The sequence below is a fragment of the Myxine glutinosa genome, chromosome 4, assembly GCF_964187855.1.
Source record: "Myxine glutinosa chromosome 4, kmMyxGlut1.1, whole genome shotgun sequence".
In the NCBI taxonomy this organism is placed as follows: Eukaryota; Metazoa; Chordata; class Myxini; order Myxiniformes; family Myxinidae; genus Myxine; species Myxine glutinosa.
Genome location: NC_136264.1, coordinates 5659016 through 5682272, shown reverse-complemented (window position 1 = coordinate 5682272; position 23257 = coordinate 5659016). Strand labels below are relative to the sequence as shown.

The window sequence follows — 23257 nt, the reverse complement described above, 5'->3', positions numbered from 1 at the left end:
ATGCAATGGTTTGGTCCAAAGCTAACGGCTTGCGAGTACGGTGACAATCCCCCCCCTCTATTTACATGAAATGGTTTGGTCCAAAGCTAACGGCTAGCGGAGTTTGGTAAAGAAATCGCCATAGCGTGCACAAATGCGCAGGAAAGCGAAAGAATCGCAAATTAGTTTTAATTAGTTTTAAAACATAGTTTAACGGCAACATAGCGGCAACATAGTTTGCCAACGTGAAATAAATGAATACGCTCTCAAATGTGCCAAAAAAAAAAAAAAACGCTACCCGTACGCTCTACCCCGCCCGTACGCCCGTAAACAAAAAAAACAACGCTCTTCGCTTCCGCCCTTCGCTCTGACTGAATTGGGAGAAATAATGCGCATAAGAAATCGAGAAATTATTATTTTCTCCGGAAGAAATCGAATTACGTACCGTAATGGCGCACGCGCTGGGCTCGGCTCGCTGCTCGCTCTCACATCGGCCACGCCTACGCAATAACGCGTTCTGTGATTGGATGCCGGAAGTGCAGTCCTCACTGTCCAGAAGTTCGCAAATCGCAGTTACGATGAATCGCAAATTAGTTTTAATTAGTTTTATAATTAGTTTTAAAACATAGTTTAACGGCAACATAGTTTGCCGACGGGAAATAAATGAATACGCTCTCAAATGTGCCATCCGAGGCAGAGTGTGTTCGCCACGTTCGGCACACGTGATAGCTCGCTGCTCTCTGATTGGTTGAATCGTTTTTTGGACATAGCTCGGTAACTACTTCTGCGATTAATTTAAAACCTTGAAAAGGCACATCCTCGGGTCCCCAGCAATATACCTGGCAAGTTTCAAGTATATCGGACCGGTAGTTGTCGAGAAACAGCGGTCACAGACATACAAACAAACAAACAAACGTACAAACAAACATACACACAGAGATTACTGGAATTATAGATAGATTTACAACAATCCTTTAAATTATTTAAGTTTAGGAACAACCGATACTGTACAATTTTGTGTGTGTGTGTGTGTGTGTGTGTGTGTGTGTGTGTGTGTGTGTGTGTGTGTGTGTGTGTGTGTGTGTGTGTGTGTGTGTGTGTGTGTGTGTGTGTGTGTGTGTGTGTGTGTGTGTGCGTGCGCGTGTGTGTGTGTAAGAGAGGGATAGAATTGTGAGGAACAGAAATGAAAAAACGAGATATGTGTGTGTATATATATATGTATATATATATATATATGTATGTATGTACATATATATATATATATATATATATATATATATATATATATATATATATATATATATATATATATATATATATATGTATATGAATGAATGAATGATCGTTTTAAGGCCATTTTTCCCCACAAGAGCAAGGTCTACCTAGAGCAGGGGATATATATATATAGTCACGTGAAAAAGTAAGTACACCCCATGTAAAGTTTTGACTTTTTCAACATATTTCAACATACAGGTATTTGATCTTCATTTCAACAATATTGATAGATAAAGGTGATATAATATAACAAATATCATGAAACATTTACATTTTGTAGTCCATTGTATAATTTAAATAAACATAAATGCAAATTTCACATGTGGAAAAAGTAAGTACACCCCTACATTTATCACTACTTCAAATACATAAAATGAGAATCAGGTGCACCAGCTCAGGTGCAAAAGATTAGCACATCGTTAGAGAGGATCTTGGAGGAACCTGTCTTATTTAAACCTCAGACATTTAGTTTGGTTTGCTCTTTGTTGTTGAAGTGTGTGGCGTCACCATGCCTCGATCAAAAGAGCTCTCTGAGGCCTTCAGAAAGAAGGTTATAGATGCCGACGAGTCTGGGAAGGGATTTAAAAAGATCTCCAAACAATTTGAAATCAATCATTCGACTGTCCGGAAGATCATCTACAAGTGGAGAATATTCCAAACAACTGCCAACTTGTTCAGGCCAGGCCGCCCCAGCAAGTTCCACCCGAGAGCAGACCGCAAGATACTGAAAGAAGTCTCTAAGAACCCCAGAATGTCATCACGGGACCTACAGGTAGCTCTTGCCACTGTTGATGTCAAAGTGCACAAGTCTACCATTAGAAAGAGGCTGCACAAATTTCATCTACATGGGAGGTGTGCCAGGAGGAAACCTTTGCTGTCCAGAAAGAACATCAGGGCAAGACTAACGTTTGCCAATGAACACCTAGGTAAAGACCAGCACTTCTGGAACAATGTGCTCTGGACAGATGAGTCAAAGGTAGAGCCATTTGGCCACAGTACCAGAAGACATGTTTGGCGAAAACCAAAGACAGCATTTGACCACAAGAACCTGATACCAACTGTAAAGCATGGTGGTGGAAATATTATGGTTTGGGGCAGCGTTGCTGCATCAAGGCCTGGGCAGCTCACCATCATAGAATCCACTATGAATTCTTCATTGTACCAGAGGGTGCTTGAGGATAATGTGAGGCCATCTGTCGGAAAGTTGAAGCTCAACCAAAGGTGGACCTTGCAACATGACAGTGACCCTAAACATACCAGTAAATCCACCAAGGAATGGCTGAAAAGAAAGAAATGGAGTGTTCTGGAATGGCCAAGTCAAAGCCCGGATCTAAATCCCATCGAGTTGTTGTGGGGGGATTTGAAACGAGCTGTGCATGCAAGAAACCCCTCAAACATCGCACAGCTGAAAGAATTCTGCATGAAGGAGTGGGCAAAAATTTCTCCCAGTCGATGTCAGAGACTGATAGACAGTTATAAGAAACGCCTACTTGAGGTTGTTTCTGCCAAAGGGGGCAATACCACCTATTAGAGCCAAGGGTGTACTTACTTTTTCCACATGCGAAATTTGCATTTATGTTTATTTAAATTATACAATGGAGTACAAAATGTAAATGTTTCATGATATTTGTTATATTATATCACCTTTGTCTATCAATATTGTTGAAATGAAGATCAAATAGCTGTATGTTGGAATATGTTGAAAAAGTCAAAACTTTCCATGGGGTGTGCTTACTTTTTCATGTGACTGTATATATATATATATGTTTGTGTGTTTGTGTGTGTCTGTGTGCGTGTTTTTAGTGTGTTAAGGAATATAGTTTGTGTGAGCGCAGGGAGGGGGGATTCAGAATTGCATTTCACCTCGACCTTTCCAATATGAGTTCCTTTTTAAACAATATATATATGTATATATGTATATATTTTATTTTTTTAACCCTCAACCTCTTTTATTGTTGAACAGGTTATAGAGCCTGACATCATCAGTGCAGGCTTTGACAACTCACGAGCTATGACCACCACCTACCTGCTATCCAGTCTCAACACTCTGTGTGAGAAGCAGCTCGTATTTTTGGTGAAGTGGGCGAAAGCGATGCCAGGTAATTGAAGCGCCGCAGGTGGTGTGGGGTTTATCCAACAGGGAATCTTTCTCGGCCTTTGTTACGAAAAGTTTTGTGTTTTCAGCTCTCGAGTATTCTTGTTTTCCTTTCGCTTAAAGTTCGGGTTATTTTACTGCACAAGTTTCATATCTACCATTTTGTCCTGCTGGGAAGTCATTTTCAAAAAAGAGAACTGCTCTTTGGAACTTGTGTTTATATAAACTTTAGAAAATGTGTCATCAGCCCTGTGGAGATCTCTTACTTCAAGTAATTTTTTTAAATTTTAGTGCTCTCATTGTCATCACAATCTCCATAGTCCTTTATCAGGTGAATACATTTAAGATTTTTAATGGAAGCAGCTTTGTGACTTTTTTTTCATTTGATGCAATAGTTTTTGGATTATAGCCAAAGGATTGCTTGTAAGACTAGACTCGGTGGTGTAATGGTTTGAGCGTCACTTCTGGGGGTCGGTGGTTCAAATCCTGGCCGAGTCGCACCAAATACTTTGTAAATGGTACTTGCTGCTCCCTTGCTTGATATTCAGCATTTAAAATGATAGCGCACAGACAAACAATATGCTGCGAAGGCAATGGAAAACCACCCAGTAATCATCCCCAAAGAAACTGCTTCGGCAGCACCGACGCAATGTAGAGTATGGTACGTAAAATTTAAAAAAAGTTTGTCAAAAAAAATGACAGAATATAATATTGCAATAACTAAAGTGAAATCTTATACTTTCACCACAGAATGTGGAGGAGGCCATGTTTTCACCCCAGTTTGTCTGCCGTTTGTTTGTCTTTGAGCACGATATCTCACAACGTTGTGGACGGATTTGGCCGAAACGTGATGGACAGGTTAGGTTTGTGACAAGGATGACATGGTTATATTTTGCTGAAGATCTGGATCCATATCCAGATATGTGACTTTTTAAATGATTCTTCACCCTTGAGAGAAAAAAAAAAAAAAACACCTTTAGAGGCCATTTTTCCCCGCAAAGCGGGGGTTGGCCTTTTTCGGGCACCGTGGTTGTTGTTGTTTTTGTTGGTCCCCTTTTTGAAGCAATGTTTTACGGCCGGATGCCCTTCCTGCCGCCAACCCTTTTTGTCGCCTTTTACGACAAACAGGGAATTACCAGTGAACTGGTACTCAATTTCCCGACCTCGGAAGGATGACAGGCTGAGTCAACCCCCCTGGCGTTAATTCAGCGATCGACCGGGATTCGAACCCAGGATCCTAGGATCCCAAGCTGGCACCCTAGCCACTAGCCCAACACCAGAGATTCTTCACCCTTGAGAGATGAGGCAAAAACGATATATAGCACGATATCTCAAAGCGTTGTGGATGACTTGTGACAAAACTTGGTGGATGACTTGGTTATGCGGTAAGAACAAGCCGATTAGATTTTGGTTCAGGTCCGGTTATAGATCTGGCCCGACAGTGGGGAGACAAAACGTAAACTGTTCAGTGGCCTGGTGGATGTGTACACTCTGCTGAGTGCCATTCTAGTTTTATAATGAAACTAGCAAAGATACATGACATACATATACACAAAAGATACATATACATGCCTGCTAGTGTGTATATTGCCTGGTATTTTTGCCTGGTGTATATTTGGAGAAGTTAGCTAAGGAAGTTAGTTAAAGTGTGCCTTTGAGTTGACCTTTGACCTTTTGACCTTAAAAATAGTTGGTTTCCCAATTCAGTGAGGCACATTACAAATGCTGTTCAATATTTATGTCAATTGGATGAAAATTGATGGGTTTTTAGATGAAAATTCATGATTTGGGAAGTTTGACGTTTAGTTGACCTTTCACCTTTTTACCACTAAAATAGTTGTTTTTCCGATTTAGTGAATAAATGTGCAAATGCTGTTCAATTTTCAAGTCAATCGGATTAAAAAGGGTGATTTTAGACATTTTTGCGAGTACAAATACAATTTGATTGTATTTTCAATTTCAATCAAATATATATTTGTATATATATATACATGTTCAACCCCCTAACTTGACTAGGAAGCAAGGCACAGATTGAGTCTCACCCCAGCAATTGCTCCACAATCAAGTGTAGCCTGCCACGCTGACACATTGTCTCTGCCCTGGTCCTCGACAATTAGGAGGTTTGCATTCAGGAATATTAAATTTAACTGAGGAAGCACATTAACCCTATGACATGACACTGACATCATGTACATAAATTATATCAACACATCACCTCCAAACTAGGTGGCATCCGCGATTCCGCATGGTACTGAAGTCTTTGCGGACTGAGATTAAAGCTCTTTGGTCACAAATAGACAAAGGCAGAGATGTCGATCTAGATTTCGCCTTTGTTTTGGGCTCATCAGGACAACATACTGCAAATTGTTTATTTGCGACCAATCTAAGCCGTTAATATACACAGGTTGAACCCCCTAACTTGACTATAAAATTATTATTAATTTTTAATATATATATATATATCCTGGTGTTCGCTTAGCGGTTAGGGTGCCGGCTTGGGATCCTAGGATCCTGGGTTCGAATCCCGGTCGATCGCTAAATTAACGCCAGGGGGGTTGACTCAGCCTGTCATCCTTCCGAGGTCGGCTAATTGAGTACCAGTTCACTGGTAATTCCCTGTTTGTCGTTAAAGGCGGCAAAAAGGGTTGGCGTCAGGAAGGGCATCCGGCCATAAAAACATTGCCTCAAACAGGGAACCATGATTGTCATGGGGCCCGCAAGGCTAACCCCTGCTCTAGCGGGGAAAATGGCCTTAAAACGATCATTCATTCATTCATTCATTCATATGAGTGATTATGAAACACGTTTCCATGCCTTGTAATCAATACAAATAATTGTGTTTAATTTAAAACTGAGAAATAACTTGCAGTTTAGTTAATCGTGTTTTCACCTTATTAAATAACAAAGTTGATAAGCAAAGTGGCAGCATTATTTACTCGGCTTATTCAAAGTTTGGTTGTAATAAATTGAGAAAGTGTGTGAAACGTGCTCTGCAATGTTGGTAATTTATTTCGACAATGTGTTCCAGGATTTCGTTCCTTGCATATTGATGACCAGATGGTGCTCATCCAGTACTCATGGATGGGAATAATGGCCTTTGCAATGGGTTGGCGATCGTATATCAATACCAACTGTGAACTTCTCTACTTTGCTCCTGACCTTATATTCAATGAGTAAGTAAAGCTGTCGATACATCGGCTGTTTTCACTGTTATTACAATGTTCTTTCTACCCCACGACACATCTCTTCGCTTTGTTTTATTGAGACTATTTTCTGCTTTGATTCAAGCTGTCACAAAGGGGGGCACATGTGTCAACCATGAGTGCAATCGATGAAGCAATGACTTGGAAACGAAATGGTCCCCTCATTTATATGACACAAAAATTATACCGCAACTCAAGATCTGTTTGGATGGATTAATACTATTTTGTAATAAAGGCCTATCGTCCATTCTCAAGTGTTTTCATGACAATAAATAGAACATATTTAAAGAGCATCGCCAAAGTAGCAAACCAGAAAGTAGCGAAACAGATGCATTCTTCTTCCTCTGCCTCCTGTTCTTCTTCTTCTTTCCCAGCTAGCTGAAGATGACCTTGACTCCTGGTTTTTTTTATCAGAACAGAAAATATTTTAAAAGCATCAACACCCAAAGCTCATTACATTGTGAAACCAGAAATCTTTCACAAAGTGATTTTTAATTGGAATCTGCACGACTCCATTTGTGGTTAAATGTCATTTTTCATGAACTAGGCAAACAGCGCTGGCCCATATTTTCTGGTTATGCAGACAGATTGGACAAAACACCAAACTTTCTCCAGGTGCTTGTTAGACCTATAGCTTTAATTTTTTGATAGTTTCCACTTAATCAAATCATGCCTTAAAGTATTATGCTAATTTATGCAAATGACATGTATTTTAAAATATTTAATAAACATTTATTTATTTAATAATATCTAAAAATATTTATGAAGACCTATCTTTATAAAACTACTTTCCTTTGTGTAGCCTCTGCCTTAAACGCTTTGTGGTGGGCAATATCTCATAAAAAATATATATATATACAGTATATATATATTACGTGTGTGTGTGTGTGTGTGTGTGTGTGTGTGTGTGTGTGTGTGTGTGTGTGTGTGTGTGTGTGTGTGTGTGTGTGTGTTGCAATCAGAAAGTATTCAGACCCCTTCACTTTTTTCACATTTCGTTATGTTGCAGCCTTTTGCTGAAATCGTTTAAATTCATTTTTTCCCTCATCAATCTACACTCAATTCCCCAAAATGACAAAAAGAAAACAGGATTTTAGAAAGTTTTGCAAATTTATTAAAAAGAAAAAACTGAAATATCACATTGACATAAGTATTCATACCCTTTGCTATCACACTTGAAATTTAGCTCAGGTGCCTCCCATTTCTCTTGATCATCTTTGAGATGTTTCTACACCTTGATTGGAGTCCACCTGTCGTAAAATCAATTGATTGGGCATGATTTGGAAAGGCACACACCTGTCTATATAAGGTCTCACAGTTGACAATGCATATCAGAGCAAAAACCAAGCCATGAGGTCGAAGGAACTGCCTGCACAGCTCAGAGACAGGATTGTGTCGAGGCACAGATCTGGGGAAGCCTAGAAAAAAAATCTCTACTGCATTGAAGGTTCCCAAGAGCACAGTGGCCTCCATAATTCTTAAATGGAAGAAGTTTGGAACAACCAGGACTCTTCCTGGAGCTGGCCGCCCGGCCAAACTGAGCAATCGGGGGAGAAGGTTTTTGGTAAGAGAGTGAACCAAGAACCCCATGGTCACTCTGGCTGAGCTCCAGAGATCCTGTGTGGAGATGGGAGAACGTTCCAGAAGGACAACCATCACTGCAACACTCCACCGATCTGGGCTTTATGGCAGAGTGGCCAGACAGAAGCCAAACAGTTCAAAGTTTGTTTCGTCAGACCACAGAATCTTGTTTCTCAGTCTGAGAGTCCTTCAGGTGCTTTTTTGCAAACTCCAAGCGGGCTTTCATGTGTCTTTCACTGAGGAGAGGCTTCCGTCCGGTCACTCTGCCATAAAGCCCAGATCGGTGGAGTGTTGCAATGATGGTTGTCCTTCTGGAAGTTTCTCCCATCTCCACACAGGATCTTTGGAGTTCAGCCAGAGTGACCATCGGGTTCATGGTCACCTCTCTTGCCAAGGCCCTTCTCCCCCGATTGCTCAGTTTGGCCGGGCGGTGAGCTCTAGGAAGAGTCCTGTTTGTTCCAAACTTCTTCCATTTAAGAATTATGGAGGCCACTGTGCTCTTGGGAACCTTCAATGCAGCAGAGATTTTTTTTCTAGGCTTCCCCAGATCTGTGCCTCGACACAATCCTGTCTCTGAGCTCTGCAGGCAGTTCCTTCGACCTCATGTCTTGGTTTTTGCTCTGATGTGCATCGTCAGCTGTGAGACCTTATATAGACAGGTGTGTGCCTTTCCAAATCATGTCCAATCAATTGAATTTACCACAGGTGGACTCCAATCAAGGTGTAGAAACATCTCAAAGATGATCAAGAGAAATGGGAGGCACCTGAGCTTAATTTCAAGTGTCATACCAAAGGGTATGAATACTTATGTCAATGTGATATTTCAGTTTTTTCTTTTTAATAAATTTGCAAAACTTTCTAAAATCCTGTTTTCTCTTTGTCATTATGGGGTATTGAGTGTAGGTTGATGAGGGAAAAAAAGAATTTAAACGATTTCAGCATAAGGCTACAACATAAAATGTGAAAAAAGTGAAGGGGTCTGAATACTTTCTGAATGCACTTTATGCAACCTGTATGTCCTCCCATTTAGACCTGGTAATCAAATCTCCCCTGTTCTGTTGCGGCCCGTCCTGGCTCCTCTGTCCAGTTTTTGGCTTAACCAATACCTATTGTGTGGGAGCAACCTTTATGCTGCAGAACATGACTGTTAGTACAGGCCAAATGGCAGGGACTGCAATCTGCCCTCTCAAAAAAAGATTGAGCTTCCATCTCCATAACATTAACAAATAATGTAGCACCATGTTAGCTGGCTCGTCCACCTGTGAGTACTTTGACAAAACTGGTTTTCCATCATTGACGGGATTATCGCATCCTGTCTGCAGATAATTAATTCATCCCCTCGGCCCAGGTACACTTAATTCAGTGGGGATGTGGTTGCAGTCAAGCAGCTTGCTTTTTCAACATAAAAAAAAAAAGTTTACAGGATCTAAGACTCATAGTAGAGCTGACACACACACACACACACACACACACACACACACACACACACACACACACACACACACACACACACACACACACAGTAGCTTTGGTGAAGCAGAAGGCCACACACGTGACCTCCTCCTGCAGGGCTCTGGCTGTTGAGGAAGTGAGAGACGGAGGTGGATCGAGGAATGCGCCAGATGCGACGGCTTGTGGGTGCACGGCAGCTTTGGAGAGGCAGAAGGCCATGCACGTGGTGCTCGGAGTCATGTCAATTGTCTGGGGCGTGGCCTGGCCTGGCAGCTTGCTGGGGTTTTCCGTCCTCATCATGCTGAGAGCAAAACCCCCTCGAGATTTGGCGACTCCCTTTATGCCATGTTCTGCCTGCAGGGAACCAAGCTCTGTGAGATCCAGTACTGTGCCAAATATGGCAGCTTTGTGGGCGGCTGTGGTGGGGGTAGGGGAAGGCTCCCGCGGCTTGATGGGCTTTGCTGACTCTAACCCGTCGAGGAAGACACACACATGCAAACACATGTCGCGATTTACACATACACATGCACGATTGTGATTTATACACTTATTATACGTGACGTGTGATGAAATGAAGGAGAAGATCCTCGGTATAATTCCCTCTCTAGTGGTGAGGTTCCCCATAAGAGGGACTGCTTTGGGAGTGATAGATTACTGCGCTGTTAAATGTGACTGGACTTGAGTTTGGTAAGTTGAATAATGTTGCTTATGGGCTTGCTTGAGGATGTGCTCGGGGATTATGTTAGAGTACTAATGTGTTGTTCATTGTTGTTGTAGATGATGTTGAGATTGATTTGTATAAAGCTCTATATCATGAGAGAGTTTGTGGAATGAATCCCGACCACATTTTATTCAAATCAACTCCTTCACACGAGGGCCATGGACAAGATTCTGAGACTCAAGGAATTCAACGGTGACCCGCAAGCAACAGACGCAGCTAGCCAATGGAATCACTGGCGTTGCAATCTGGAGCATTATATCGCCGCCCTGTCTGGAATCACCGAGGAGCAGAGGCTTTCGCTGCTCACATGTCATGTGTCAAATGCCGTATTCGACTACATATCACACTGTGAGAAGTATGCGACATCAGTGGACACACTGGGAGAGATCTACGTCAAACCCCGGAGTGCCATATATGCGAGACATGTACTCGCCACGCGACGACAAGACCCCTTGGAGCCACTAGAGCAGTTTCTTCAGGAATTGCGACGACCCGGCAAGGACTGTATTGTGAGACTTGGACGGCTGCCGAGGTAACTGATGATCTAATGCGTGATGCTTTTGTAACCGGCGTCTCATCACCGGCTATACGACTGTGGCTACTCAAGAACACAGCCATGACCCTCCAGCAGGCTTACGATCAAGCCCATGTCCTGCAGCTCACCCCGACTCGCTCGGAAGCTTACGGGCGCCCGTACGTAATGGCGGGCGCCACGACTGAGAAATGCTCGCAGCCGGCTCATACTGCGGAGTGGTTCCCCGCGGGCCCTGCAGTTGGCCCAGGACCGAACGATGATCCTCCTTAGCTCGAGGAGGAAGGGCCAAGTACCGCGGTGGCTGCAACCCCTACTGAAAATGCAAAGTGTTATTTTTGTGGGAATCGTGGACATTCCCGTGCACTGTGCCCTGCTCGGGAGGCGACGTGTCATACTTGTGGCAAGAGAGGACACTTCGCGAAAGTTTGTCGCTCGACGAAAGCATGACGTACGACCCTCGCGTGAACCAATACTTCGCGTGCTTCCCGCTCCGCGCACCCGGTACTGGCTCCCCACAGTCTTGCGAGCGCGTTGCTTTCAATACTCGACGAGGGGAAACCTGCGGATGCCCTAATTGACACAGGCAGTAGCGAGAGCTATGTTCGCCAAGTTCTGGTACAACGACACGGCTGGACGGCTGGACGGTTGGCCAGACTACTTGAAGGAGTTTTATGGCTTCAGCTGCTCTTTCGATGCGCACAAAGGGAGTGTGCATGGTTAAGCTGGTTGTCAATGATGTAATGTATCCGGACGTGAAACTTATGTTGATGCCCAACTTGTGTTCCGACGTGTTTCTAGGACACGATCTTTTGCATAGGCATGGCCGATTGGAGATGCAATTCGGTGGGGAGAACACCCTCTCTGTTTGCGGTTTAGCTGAAATGGCTATCAAACCGCCTCATCTATTTCCTAGTTTGACCGCCGATTGCAAGCTGATCACCGTGAAGTCCAGACGATTCTCGTGCTCTGACACACAGTTTATTGCTGATGAAACTAAGCGGCTGCTGCAAGAGGGGATTATAGAGCCAAGTAGCTCTCCGTGGAGAGCTCAGGTGCTCGTAGTCCATACGGCTAATCATCGGAAGCACATGGTAATTGATTATTCTCAAACCATTAATAGGTTCACACAGCTGGACGCCTATCCACTTCCTACGATGGATGATATGGTGCGCAACGTGGCTAAATATCGCGTATTTAGCACTTTGGATCTTAAAAGTGCGTATCATCAGATTCCGACACGCGAGTCGAACAGGCCCTACACGGGGTTTGAATCTGGCCAAAGGCTCTATTAATTCCGTGCGTTCCCTTCGGAGTAACAAACGGCGTAACTTGCTTTCAACCTGCCATTGATGACATTATCGCTAAGGAACAGTTGAAAGATATTTTTGTTTACATCTACAATGTGACGGTTTGCGGCCACGATCAAGAGGACCATGTGTTACGGATTCGTGACTTCCGTTATTGTGGTCTTCACCCACTGGACATGTTTCTGATATGTATTATTATTAGTTTCACAAGGTTTATTATTCACGAACGGTTATCAAAAGTTAAAAAGGATAACTGTAAGTGAAACAGGAAACCGAAGGAGAAGACAATGAGGTGAAGAGGAGGAAGCCACGCGCGCAAAGTCGGGGAAGACGGTGACGTCAGCGCTCGGTAACGAGCCAGGTTTACCGACAGCCGCGAGGGGATTTTGAGTTCCTGGAAGGGACATCCGGCGATAAGAATATTCGCTGGAGTGGAGAAATCTGCGTAGACAGATTTGGGGCGCTGAGATTCCGACGAATCCTTGCCTCGTCGCATCGGCTCAAGCCTGAGCCGTCAGCCATTTTGGCTTCGGACACCGGTGAACGTTTGCTTCGTGTCATCTTCACCCCCAACATCCCACGTCTGTCGGGGATGAGTGGGTGTGACCGCTTCGTCTCCAATTACGTTGCGGTTTGCTGAGGGAGCGGTGAAGGTGCGCCTCTGGAGGGCGCCGTTATACAGTTTGGCGGGAAGAGCACCCTTGCCCACTGTACACGCTTCGGATATCGACTGGAGAGCGAGATTCGGGCTTCGACCGGATTTCGTTCCATTGACTGCTGGAGCGAATCCCATTCGCCTTGGGAAAAGTCATAGAGACATTGAGGAGTGTCCCTTCATTTGCTGGCAGAGCAGTGAGTCACTTGACTTTATATAAGATATATATAGAGTGCACTCTTAATGGCCATTTGCTGTACCATATTACCTGTGTGTGATTTATCATACAAGTTTGTTCATTTATAAATCATTGGTGTGGTTTCACGATTGTTTTCAACACAGGGTAATATATTTTTCTGCCGGTGTTCCTCTCGGGGTTCGGAGGTTACCGAGACCAGGAGATTGTAGAGGACTCCATAACAGAAATTGGGGGCTCGTCCAATTGAAACTCGTGGGCTCGAAATTGGGTCTTCGTCCGGGATATAAAATTCCTTAAATATCGTCTGGGATAGAATTCCATAGCATTCCCAAATTTTCCAATTTTGGAATTTGTTCAACATTCCCAAATTCTTCAAAAAAAAAAAACATTTGTTTTTTTTGGGAAATTTCTTGTGTGAAGGTTAACAGGTGTTAACGGATAGTCACCATGGAGTTTGACGCAGAGAAGTTTACAGCAACCCCTAGTGAGGCACAGTTCCGAGCGTTACTAAAATCGGAACTCTTTATATTGGGCAAACATTTTAGCTTCGAGGTCCGAGCTAAAATGAAGAAAACAGAGATGCAGACAGTGGTGATAGAATCTATGGTGGAATAAGGAACATGGAGAGAGGGAGCCTTGGATTGGTTACCAGAAGAACAAGAAAGTGTGGAGCTCCAACAAATGGAGATGCAATTGAAGAGCCAGGAAAGGTTAGAAGAGAAAAAAGCAGAGGAAAGGAGAGCTGCAAGAGAACTCGAAGCAGAGGAGAGAAGAGCCGAACGGGAGTTAAAGGACCTTGAATTGGCGCGGCAGCAGGAAATTAAAGTCAAGGAGCTGGAGTTAATGAGAGAACGGGGAGAGGTACCACCCATGCCGACTGGTTTGACAACTAGTCAAAACACCTGGGATGTTGGCAGACATGTGAGGCTGGTTCCACCCTTCAACGAAAAGGAGGTAGCAAAGTTTTTTTTACACTTTGAGAAAGTGGCTCAAATGCTAAAATGGCCGGAGGAGTCCTGGACCATATTAGTACAAAGTGTTCTGGTGGGTAAAGCTCAAGATATTTATTCGGCTTTACCGATTGAGCAATGTGCAGATTATGAGATAGTGAAGAAAACCATTCTCAAAGCCTATGAATTGGTCCCTGAAGCTTAACGGCAAAAATTCCGGAACGCCAGGAAGAGGGAGAATGAGACCCATGTGGAGTTGCCAGAATGAAAGAAACCATGTTTGATCGGTGGTGTGATTCAAAAGGAGTCGGGAAAGACTTCGAACTATTGCGACAATTGATCCTGGTGGAGGAATTCCAACAGTGTGTCCATGAGGACATTAAAGTACATCTGGTGGAAAGGAAAGTACCAAAGTTGTATGAGGCGGCAACCATGGCAGATGACTATGCCTTAACACAAAGGATGAGGTTCCATAAACCTAACTTCCCGCCTAGAGTTCGCACGGAGAGTTTTGATACATCTGGTGAGGAGAACGAAGATTCAGGGGGGCGGCCTCGCGATGACTATGAGGACCACTCTGATACCACGACTTCTAGAAATTTGAAGGCACCAGGTCCAAGGCAGACTTATCCTCCGGGGGGCTCGAGACAAACCACGAGGTTCTTCTCCGGGCCTACTTGCGCTTTTTGCCATAAACCTGGACACTTGATGTCCCACTGTTACGCTCTGGGAAAGGAAAATCAGGAGCGGAGTTCGACTAGTACAACTCCGAATGCAATGGCCAGTGTGAGAAATCGCCCTCAAAAGGGTTACCAACCATTTATTTCAAAGTGGTTTGTGTCACTGGATGGAGACCCGACTACCCGGAAACCTGTTAGGGTATTGAGGGACACCGGAGCACATCAATCTTTAATGCTTGAAGGCATTTTGCCATTGTCAGAGGAGACAGCAACTGGTGATAGTGTTCGTTTACAGGGGATTGGTGGCTGTGTTAGAGCTCCACTTCATGCCATCCAGTTGGAGTCCGATGTGGTGTCAGGACCGGTCACCGTAGGTTTACAAACCACTCTTCCTGTAGAGGGAGTATCTGTTGTTATCGGGAATGATTTGGCAGGTCGTCAAGTTTATGGTAACCCGATGGTTGTTAAAAAGCCCAGTAGGGAAAATAACACCACACCAGTTAGGGATGGCGACAAAGTTAGCAAGTTATTTGTAGGTGGACTGAACTTCAAAACAAAGGAAGATGTTCTGGAGTCTGCCTTCAGCAAATATGGACCGCTTTTGGAAGTCATGCTGATAAAAGACAGGGAGACACAAAAGTCAAGAGGGTTTGGCTTTGTCACGTTTGAAAACTCAAAGGACGCCAGAGATGCAGAAAAGGATCTGAATAGCAAGAAGTTGGAGGGTCGGACCATAACAGTAGGGAAGGCATTTCGTAGGCGTCGAGGGGTCCACAGAAGAGGACAACTTGGCGGTAGTGTTGGTGGTGGCCGCAGCCGATATTACGATGGGGGCAGAGTTACGGCAGCTCCCGAAGGAATGAGTATCAGGGTAGCGGCCGAGAAGGAGACCGCTATTCACGTGACTACAGTGACAAGTGGTCCAACCGGGATTATTACGAAAGTTAGAAAGAGTTGAAGCACTGAATGCTGCGGAGCAGCCGAGCCCAAAATTCCTACACGGATTAACCGTGAACGCCACGTTCCTAAAGGCGTCCACGTAGTGAACTTTCCTGCACGGACTAACCGTGAACTCCACGTTCCTAAAGGCGTCCATGTAGTGAATACTTCCAGGCCTCACCACCCAACTACCATGGAACCTGGTTTTCATCTCAGCCTCCCGGAAAAAGTGCTATCGATTTGCTGGATTTTGGATTTTTGATCACCACCCCATAACCTTCATTCACAAGAAACTGAAAGTAAAAATCAGAGGGTGATGAGATGGAGTTTGGCTTTGCAGGAGTCCAACGGGAAATTGAGCATGTAAAGGGCAGGGACAATGTCGTTGCTGATGCTTTGTCCAGAGTGAATTAACTTTGGAAATCTCTGTGGGTTGTGGGAAATGTTGTTGCTTTATTTTTGAGATGTTGATAATTGTTGCCCATGGGAATTGATGATTTGGATTGTGAATTTACTCTTGTTTTTAAAAAAAGTTTGCATGCAATGAAAGTTTTCGCTGTGTTCAAACTTTCTTTCTTGAGGGGGGAAAGTGTTACGGATTCGTGACTTCCGTTATTGTGGTCTTCACCCACTGCACATGTTTCTTATATTATGTATTATTATTAGTTTCACAAGGTTTATTATTCACGAACGGTTATCAAAAGTTAAAAAGGATAACTGTAAGTGAAACAGGAAACCGAAGGAGAAGACAATGAGGTGAAGAGGAGGTAGCCACGCGCGCAAAGTCGGGGAAGACGGTGACGTCAGTGCTCGGTAACGAGCCAGGTTTACCGACAGCCGCGAGGGGATTTTGAGTTCCTGGAAGGGACATCTGGCGATAAGAATATTCGCTGGAGTGGAGAAATCTGCGTAGACAGATTTGGGGCGTTGAGATTCCGACGAATCCTTGCCTCGTCGCATCGGCTCAAGCCAGAGGTGTCAGCCATTTTGAACCCCGTGCTTCGGACACCAGTGAACGTTTGCTTCTTGTCATCTTCACTCCCAACATCCCACGTCTGTTGGGGATGAGTGAGTGCGACCGCTTCGTCTCCAATTACGTTGCGGTTTGCTGAGGGAGCGGTGAAGGTGCGCCTCTGGAGGGCGCCATTTTACAGTTTGGCGGGAAGAGCACCCTTGCCCACTGTACACGCTTCGGATATCGACTGGAGAGCGAGATTCGGGCTTCGACCGGATTTCGTTCCATCGACCGCTGGAGCGAATCCCATTCGCCTTGGGAAAAGTCATAGAGACATTGAGGAGTGTCAGTTCATTTGCTGGCAGAGCAGTGAGTCACTTGACTTTATATAAGATATATATAGAGTGCACTCTTAATGGCCATTTGCTGTACCATATTACCTTGTGTGTGATTTATAATACAAGTTTGTTCATTTATAATAATTGGTGTGGTTTCACTATTGATTTTCAACACAGGGTAATATATTTTTCTGCCGGGGTTCCTCTCGGGGTTCGGAGGTTACCGAGACCAGGAGATTTTAGAGGACTCCGTAACACATGATGCCAACTTGCGACGTTTATTGTGGGTAGCGCAACAGTACAATTTGACCTTCAATGAGGACAAGTGTAAATATGTGACTAAGACGATAGATCTTCTCGGGTACACTGTGACCGGGGGCGAGATAGACCAGACGCTGAACGACTTCGACCCTTGCTTGACATGGCGGCTCTGTGTTTCTTTACGGCTCCGTGCTTCTTTACGCCGAGTCTAAGGCTTATTTGTACACTATTCCCGGTGGGTTCAGAGATACTCCGAGAAGATCCGCCCTCTTGTAGACTGCAAGACTTTTCCCTGAACTACGAGTGCCAAGGCCGCCTTTCAACAGCTTAAGGAAGACATAGCAAATGCTGCTGTGACCTCGATCGACGAGAAAATACTGTACATGGTGGAGACAGACGCCTCAGATTGCGCCATCGCGGCGACGCTCACTCAGGCGGGTAAGCCAGTGGCCTTCTTCTCGCGCACTTTGTCGGATAGCGAACAAAGGCATTCGGCTATCGAGAAGGAGGCGTACGCTATAATCGAGGCAGTCAGAAGAAGGCACCATTTTCTCTTTAGCAAATGGTTTCAACTTATTACCAATCAGCAATTGGTGGCTTTCATGTACGATTCTCGGCATGCTCAACGCATTAAAAATGAAAAGATATCGAGATGGCGGATTGAATTGGCAGATTATTGTTTTGCGATCATCTATCCGGGTCGCGATAATCTGGCAGCCGATACGCTGTCTAGACCTGTCTGTTCGGGCATGACGGCCAACGACCTGCGAGGCATTTCCGAATCTCTATGCCACCCAGGTGTGACGCGCCTGCCCCATTTTGTTCGTTACCGTAACTTGCCTTAACAGAGGATGTCCGATGCATGTGCCGTTCGTGCCCTGCGTGTGCAGAGTTAAAACCGCGTTTTTATAAACCGCCTATGGGTACTTTGATTCAGGCTGTGCACCCCTGGGAAAGGTTGGGGATTGATTTCAAGGGGCCTCTTCCCACATCGGGTCCGCATCGCTTTCTCCTCACGGTAGTTGACGAATATTCGAGATTCCCCTTTGCGTTTCCATGCACCGATATGTCGTCCTCTACGGTCATCCGATGCCTGCGACAGCTGTTTCTAATGTTCAGATATCCGGTTTTCATACATACTGACAGGGGCGCTGCTTTTATGTCACAGGAGGTTAAGACATTTCTTCTAGAACGTGGCATCGCTTCTAGCCGGACTACTCCGTATAACCCCCAAGGGAACGGGAAGGTGGAACGATTTAATGGGATTGTATGGAGAGCTGTGGCCATGGGGTTGTAGACTCAGGGGTTGGCCCCTCATCAATGGAATATGGTATTGCCCGAAGTGTTGCATGCTATCCATTCCTTTCTCTGCACTGCCACCAACGAAACTCCACATGACAGAATGTTCCGCTACCAAAGACGTAGTGCGAATGGACAAACTTTGCCAAGCTGGCTCTCTGAAAAGGGGCCCGCTTTCTTGAAACGTGCAATACGACACAGCAAGTATGATCTGCTGGTTGATCGGGTACAGGTGTTAGAAGCTAACCCAGAATATGCACATATTCATATGGCGGACGGCAGAGAGGCGAATGTTTCGGTGCGACATCATGCACCCTGCGGCGAGGGTCCTTGCCCAGGTACGAGCGAGGGCGATGTGACGGAGTCGATTGGTAGTCCAATCAGGGCTGAAACGCCAACGCTTGGCATGGGGAGGGCCTTCTCCGTTGCCTTCTCCATTGCCGATCTAGGCTGAAACGGCAACTCTTGGTACCGGAGCGGTTGCTCCTATCCCAATATTGCCCAGCTTTGCTGATGCCAGCGTTCTTGAGAATGGGTCTGGCAGTTATCACACCCGTGTCGGCCATGAAAATCATAGGCTGGCGCGTTTGGGGTGGTAGGTTGAATTGAATTATACTCGCCTACTGGACCCATAATTCTTTGCTGCGATCTATACCTTGTGGTTCCATATCATAATCGATGCTAGCTTGCTGAAATTTTAATTGGAGGGAGAATGTGATGAAACGAAGGAGAAAATCCTCGGTGTAATTCCCTCTCTAGTGGTGAGGTTCCCCATAAGAGGGACTGCTTTAGGAGTGATAGATTACTGCACTGTTAAATGTGACTGGATTTGAGTTTGGTTTGTTGAATAATGTTGCTTATGGGCTTGCTTGGGGATTATGTTAGAGTACTAATGTATTGTTTATTCTTGTTGTAGATGATGTTGAGATTGATTTGAATAAAGCTCCATATCCTGAGAGAGGTTGTGGAATGAAGCTCTACCACAACATGTTTTACTGCATATTATATACAAACATATACTTGACTTGTACTGGATATTAAACACGCATATTATACTTGACAGTGTTGTACTGTGTTATGATTGTTATGTGCACACATAATATTATACTTGACATGTTGTACTGTATATTATGTGCACACATACTGTATGTATAATTATTTAAGGACAATTATATACACACACACACACACACACACACACACACACACACACACACACACACACACACACACACACGTACACACATTGACTTTCAGAGGTGGCTACTTTGAGACCTGGGAGGGTTCCGTTCCACCTTCTGAAACCCACATTTGGAGATAACAACTGAAACCCACATTCTGCAACTGGACCAGATGGCATCAACTGGACCAGGCAGCATCAACGCGACCAAAGTTCCTAAAATCCTGCTCTGCCGCTCTATCACACCCTCTCTCTGTTCTCTTCTCCCTCTATTTTGCTTAAGATCATCTGCCGTCTTCTTGGAAATCAGCAAACATTACTGCTTTACACAAAAAGGGTGCAGAAAAGGCTTGATCTCAGATCATCAATTTGGATTCAGACCAGGCCACTCTACTCTGGACAATGGACATGCTGCTTCTGCTGGCTCAACAATAGATAGAGTTCCTCAACGCCAGACAGGAAATCAGAGCCGTCTCCCTTGACATATCTCGTGCCTTCGATACGGTCTGGCACATCGCCCTGCTCACCAAACTCTCCTCCTCTGGTGTCCATGGAAATCTCCACGCATGGCTTGCAGACTTGCTCTCTGGTCACAGTCAACGTGTGCCTCTAAATGGAATTTCCTCATCTCCCCTTTCTGTCCATAGTGGAGTTCCTCAGGGCAGTGCTCTTGGCTCTGTGCTTTTTCTGGTCTTCATCAATGATCTCTCCAACTCTCTGGAAAATCCTCTATCTTTTAGCTGATGACTCCACTCTCTGCCACGACATATCTCAACCCTCAGATCGACAGGCAGCAGCCTCTTCACTCTCTGCAGACCTGGATAAAAACACAAACTGGTCAAACAAGTGGAACATGTCTTTCAATCTTGACAAATCTCACACTCTCACTTTGTCTCTCTGAAAAGACCGACGAGACAACCCTCCCATCTACTTTCTCAACAATCCTCTCCAATAGGTTCTGTTACTCAAGCTTTTGGGTCTCACTATCTGCCATGATCTTTCCTGGGAAAACCACATTTCCAAGCTGGCCTCTGCTCTCCCCTCTGGCCTGGTGCACCTGCCTCACACCTAGCTCGGCTTCACGCTATAGAAATAAATGGCTTAACACTTTTTAACAGGTTAACAAATCTGGTTTGGACTCGCTCAAAGCTATGGAGGAAAGGGTCCGATTTTACCTGGAGACGACAGCACTTTGCTCCGAGGAGAGATATAAATGGTCTCTCAACCTTGTTCCCTAAGTTGAGGTGGGTACCCTGAGTCATTTGCTGTCATCTCCAGGAGTTGTCAGTCCTTCCATCCACGGCTTGGTGGTCCCGGGTTTCGGCACCAAATGTCGAAGTCGGACGTCGGATGTCCGATTGAGACACTAAAGACTGAAGATACTAAAGAAGACCGTACTGAAGATACAAGCCGTTTAATATGGAATTCACACATATGCGGGAAAAGGGTTGGCTCCAGATTCCATGCCAGATCCCTTCTCATCAGTTTTACGATGCACTCTGCTTATATACACAGAGTCAAAGCTCATTCAAACAACAAAGCCCATTCAGACATCAGTGCAGCAGAGATAAGAACATCCAAGAGGAAGTTTTCCTCCAAGGACATGCCACGCACCCATAGTGCCAGGCGTGCAATCTTGAAGGTCAGCTTCCAGCATGGGCAGCATGGGCTTCTGAGAAACCCACAATGTGCTTTTCAAATCTTAGATAAGCACAGAAAGACACAAACCAGCTTGTGGTCATTCAAGCAAAGCAAAAGCGAAGTTAATAATCATGTTTTCGAACTACGATAATGGGTAAGGGATCACGTTTGTGCAATTTCGTGTTGATCGGATAAGGTTCATTTTTCTATGCAAGATGGCTGCCAAACCGCATGGCCTACAACATCATCATTTTCAAAGTATATGCAACAATGGTGTTAGATGATATTTGTAAAATTTCGCATCAATAGGGTAAGCGGTTTCAGATATAATCGTTTAATTTTTTCCTTCAATCCAATATGGCTGCCACATCCTGTGACCAATAATGTTTTCGTGATCATCTTTTAATCGCCATGCCTAGTCAATGACGCACGTAAAGTTTCGAGGCAATCAATTTGGTGTTTTTGGAGAAGATGTCTTTTTAGGGTTTTAGGTGAAATCCAATATGGCTGCCAAAACATGTGACCTATGATGTCATATTTAATATTTCAATGCAAATGTGTCACAGATCATGTGCATGCAATTTCAGATTTTTTACGATAAGGAATTCGATTGAAACATTTTTGGCTGGTATACCACTTCACCTATGATGTCATCATTAACTTGCTTTTGTTCTCCACCCTCGGTTTGGATCATTTTTATTCAACAAAAATGTTGTTAAGGTTACAATGTAAGAGTTTTGCATACGTTGACGGATCCATATACCTCCATTGTACCCCGACTGTGTGCAGGCAACGCATGAAGCAGTCAGCCATGTATGACCTCTGTTTGGGGATGCGGAACATCGGCGAAGAGATGATGCGCATGACCATGTCACCAGATGAGTTCCGCTGCATGAAAGCCGTACTTCTGCTGAGCACCAGTAAGATTCTGGGACTACGTACCATCGGCACTCTTTGCACACAATATCAGCAGAGTTCCTTGACCATCATGTGACGATGGAATTATTCATAACTCTTGAGTTGGGATTGCATGTCTTAAAATAACGTGTTAGACTTAATAAACACATATTAACCCATAAGTGTTTAACATGTGCATAATTCCCAAAAAAAAAATAGCGTTACGTACTTTTTGAACATCCCTATATTGGGATTAAACAATCCATGACTGTGTGACGAATCGGCTCGTTCTGGTGTAACCATTGCGGAGTGTGACATGGATGAGAGGTGTCGAGTTGATCTTTTAACAGCGTATTTAATATGTTTCCCAATCAGCCTGTTTTTTTTGTTTGTTTATTTGTTGTTTTTTTGCATACTTATTCGAGGCGCGTGTAAAAGCTAACACACAGAACAAATAATAAGGGAGTGGGAGATAAGGGGGGTAGATCGAGGGAAGCACAACAACAGTAGTAAACAGGGACATCTGTGGAAGAGAGAGGGCTGGGGTGGGGTACACAGGATAAACAAGATGGACACTCCAAGCACTTTCAGGAAAGAAAACAGGGAATTTGAAACAAGTGGCGTTTGGGGTGGATTAACGGGGGTAGAAAAGATCAAGGTTTTGGAGAGGGGAAGATAAGAGATGGTGGTGAACAGCTATTTTGAAGACCTTGAGGGACGAGAGGGATTGAAGAGAGTGTCTGGGAAGACCTGGAGGGAGGAGAGGGATTGAAGAGAGTATCTGGGAAGACCTGGTGGGAGGAGTGGGATTTAAGACAGTGTCTGGGAAGACCTGGAGGGAGGAGTGGGATTTAAGAGAGTGTCTGGGAAGACCTGGAGGGAGGAGAGGGATTGAAGAGAGTATCTGGGAAGACCTGGTGGGAGGAGTGGGATTGCAGAGACTGTCTGGGAAGACCTGGTGGGAGGAGTGGGATTTAAGAGAGTGTCTGGGAAGACCTGGTGGGAGGAGTGGGATTTAAGAGAGTGTCTGGGAAGACCTGGTGGGAGGAGTGGGATTTAAGAGAGTGTCTGGGAAGACCTGGTGGGAGGAGTGGGATTTAAGAGAGTGTCTGGGA

General features: G+C 44.6%; 1 protein-coding gene across 5 annotated transcripts in view; it reads left to right on the top strand.

Moving 5' to 3' along the window:
- Positions 1-23257, top strand: part of LOC137424380 (progesterone receptor) — a 411636-nt gene that overhangs the window by 333550 nt on the left and 54829 nt on the right. For 4 of the 5 annotated variants that reach the window (XM_078775389.1, XM_078775387.1, XM_078775391.1 and 1 more), the window contains 3 exons: positions 3218-3353; positions 6378-6522; positions 22035-22165. In XM_078775389.1, coding sequence (XP_078631515.1) covers positions 3218-3353; positions 6378-6522; positions 22035-22165 — 412 coding nt within the window. Of the gene's footprint in view, positions 1-3217; positions 3354-6377; positions 6523-9702; positions 10397-22034; positions 22166-23257 lie in introns of those variants that run through there. The other variant, XM_078775390.1, reaches the window with a different exon arrangement.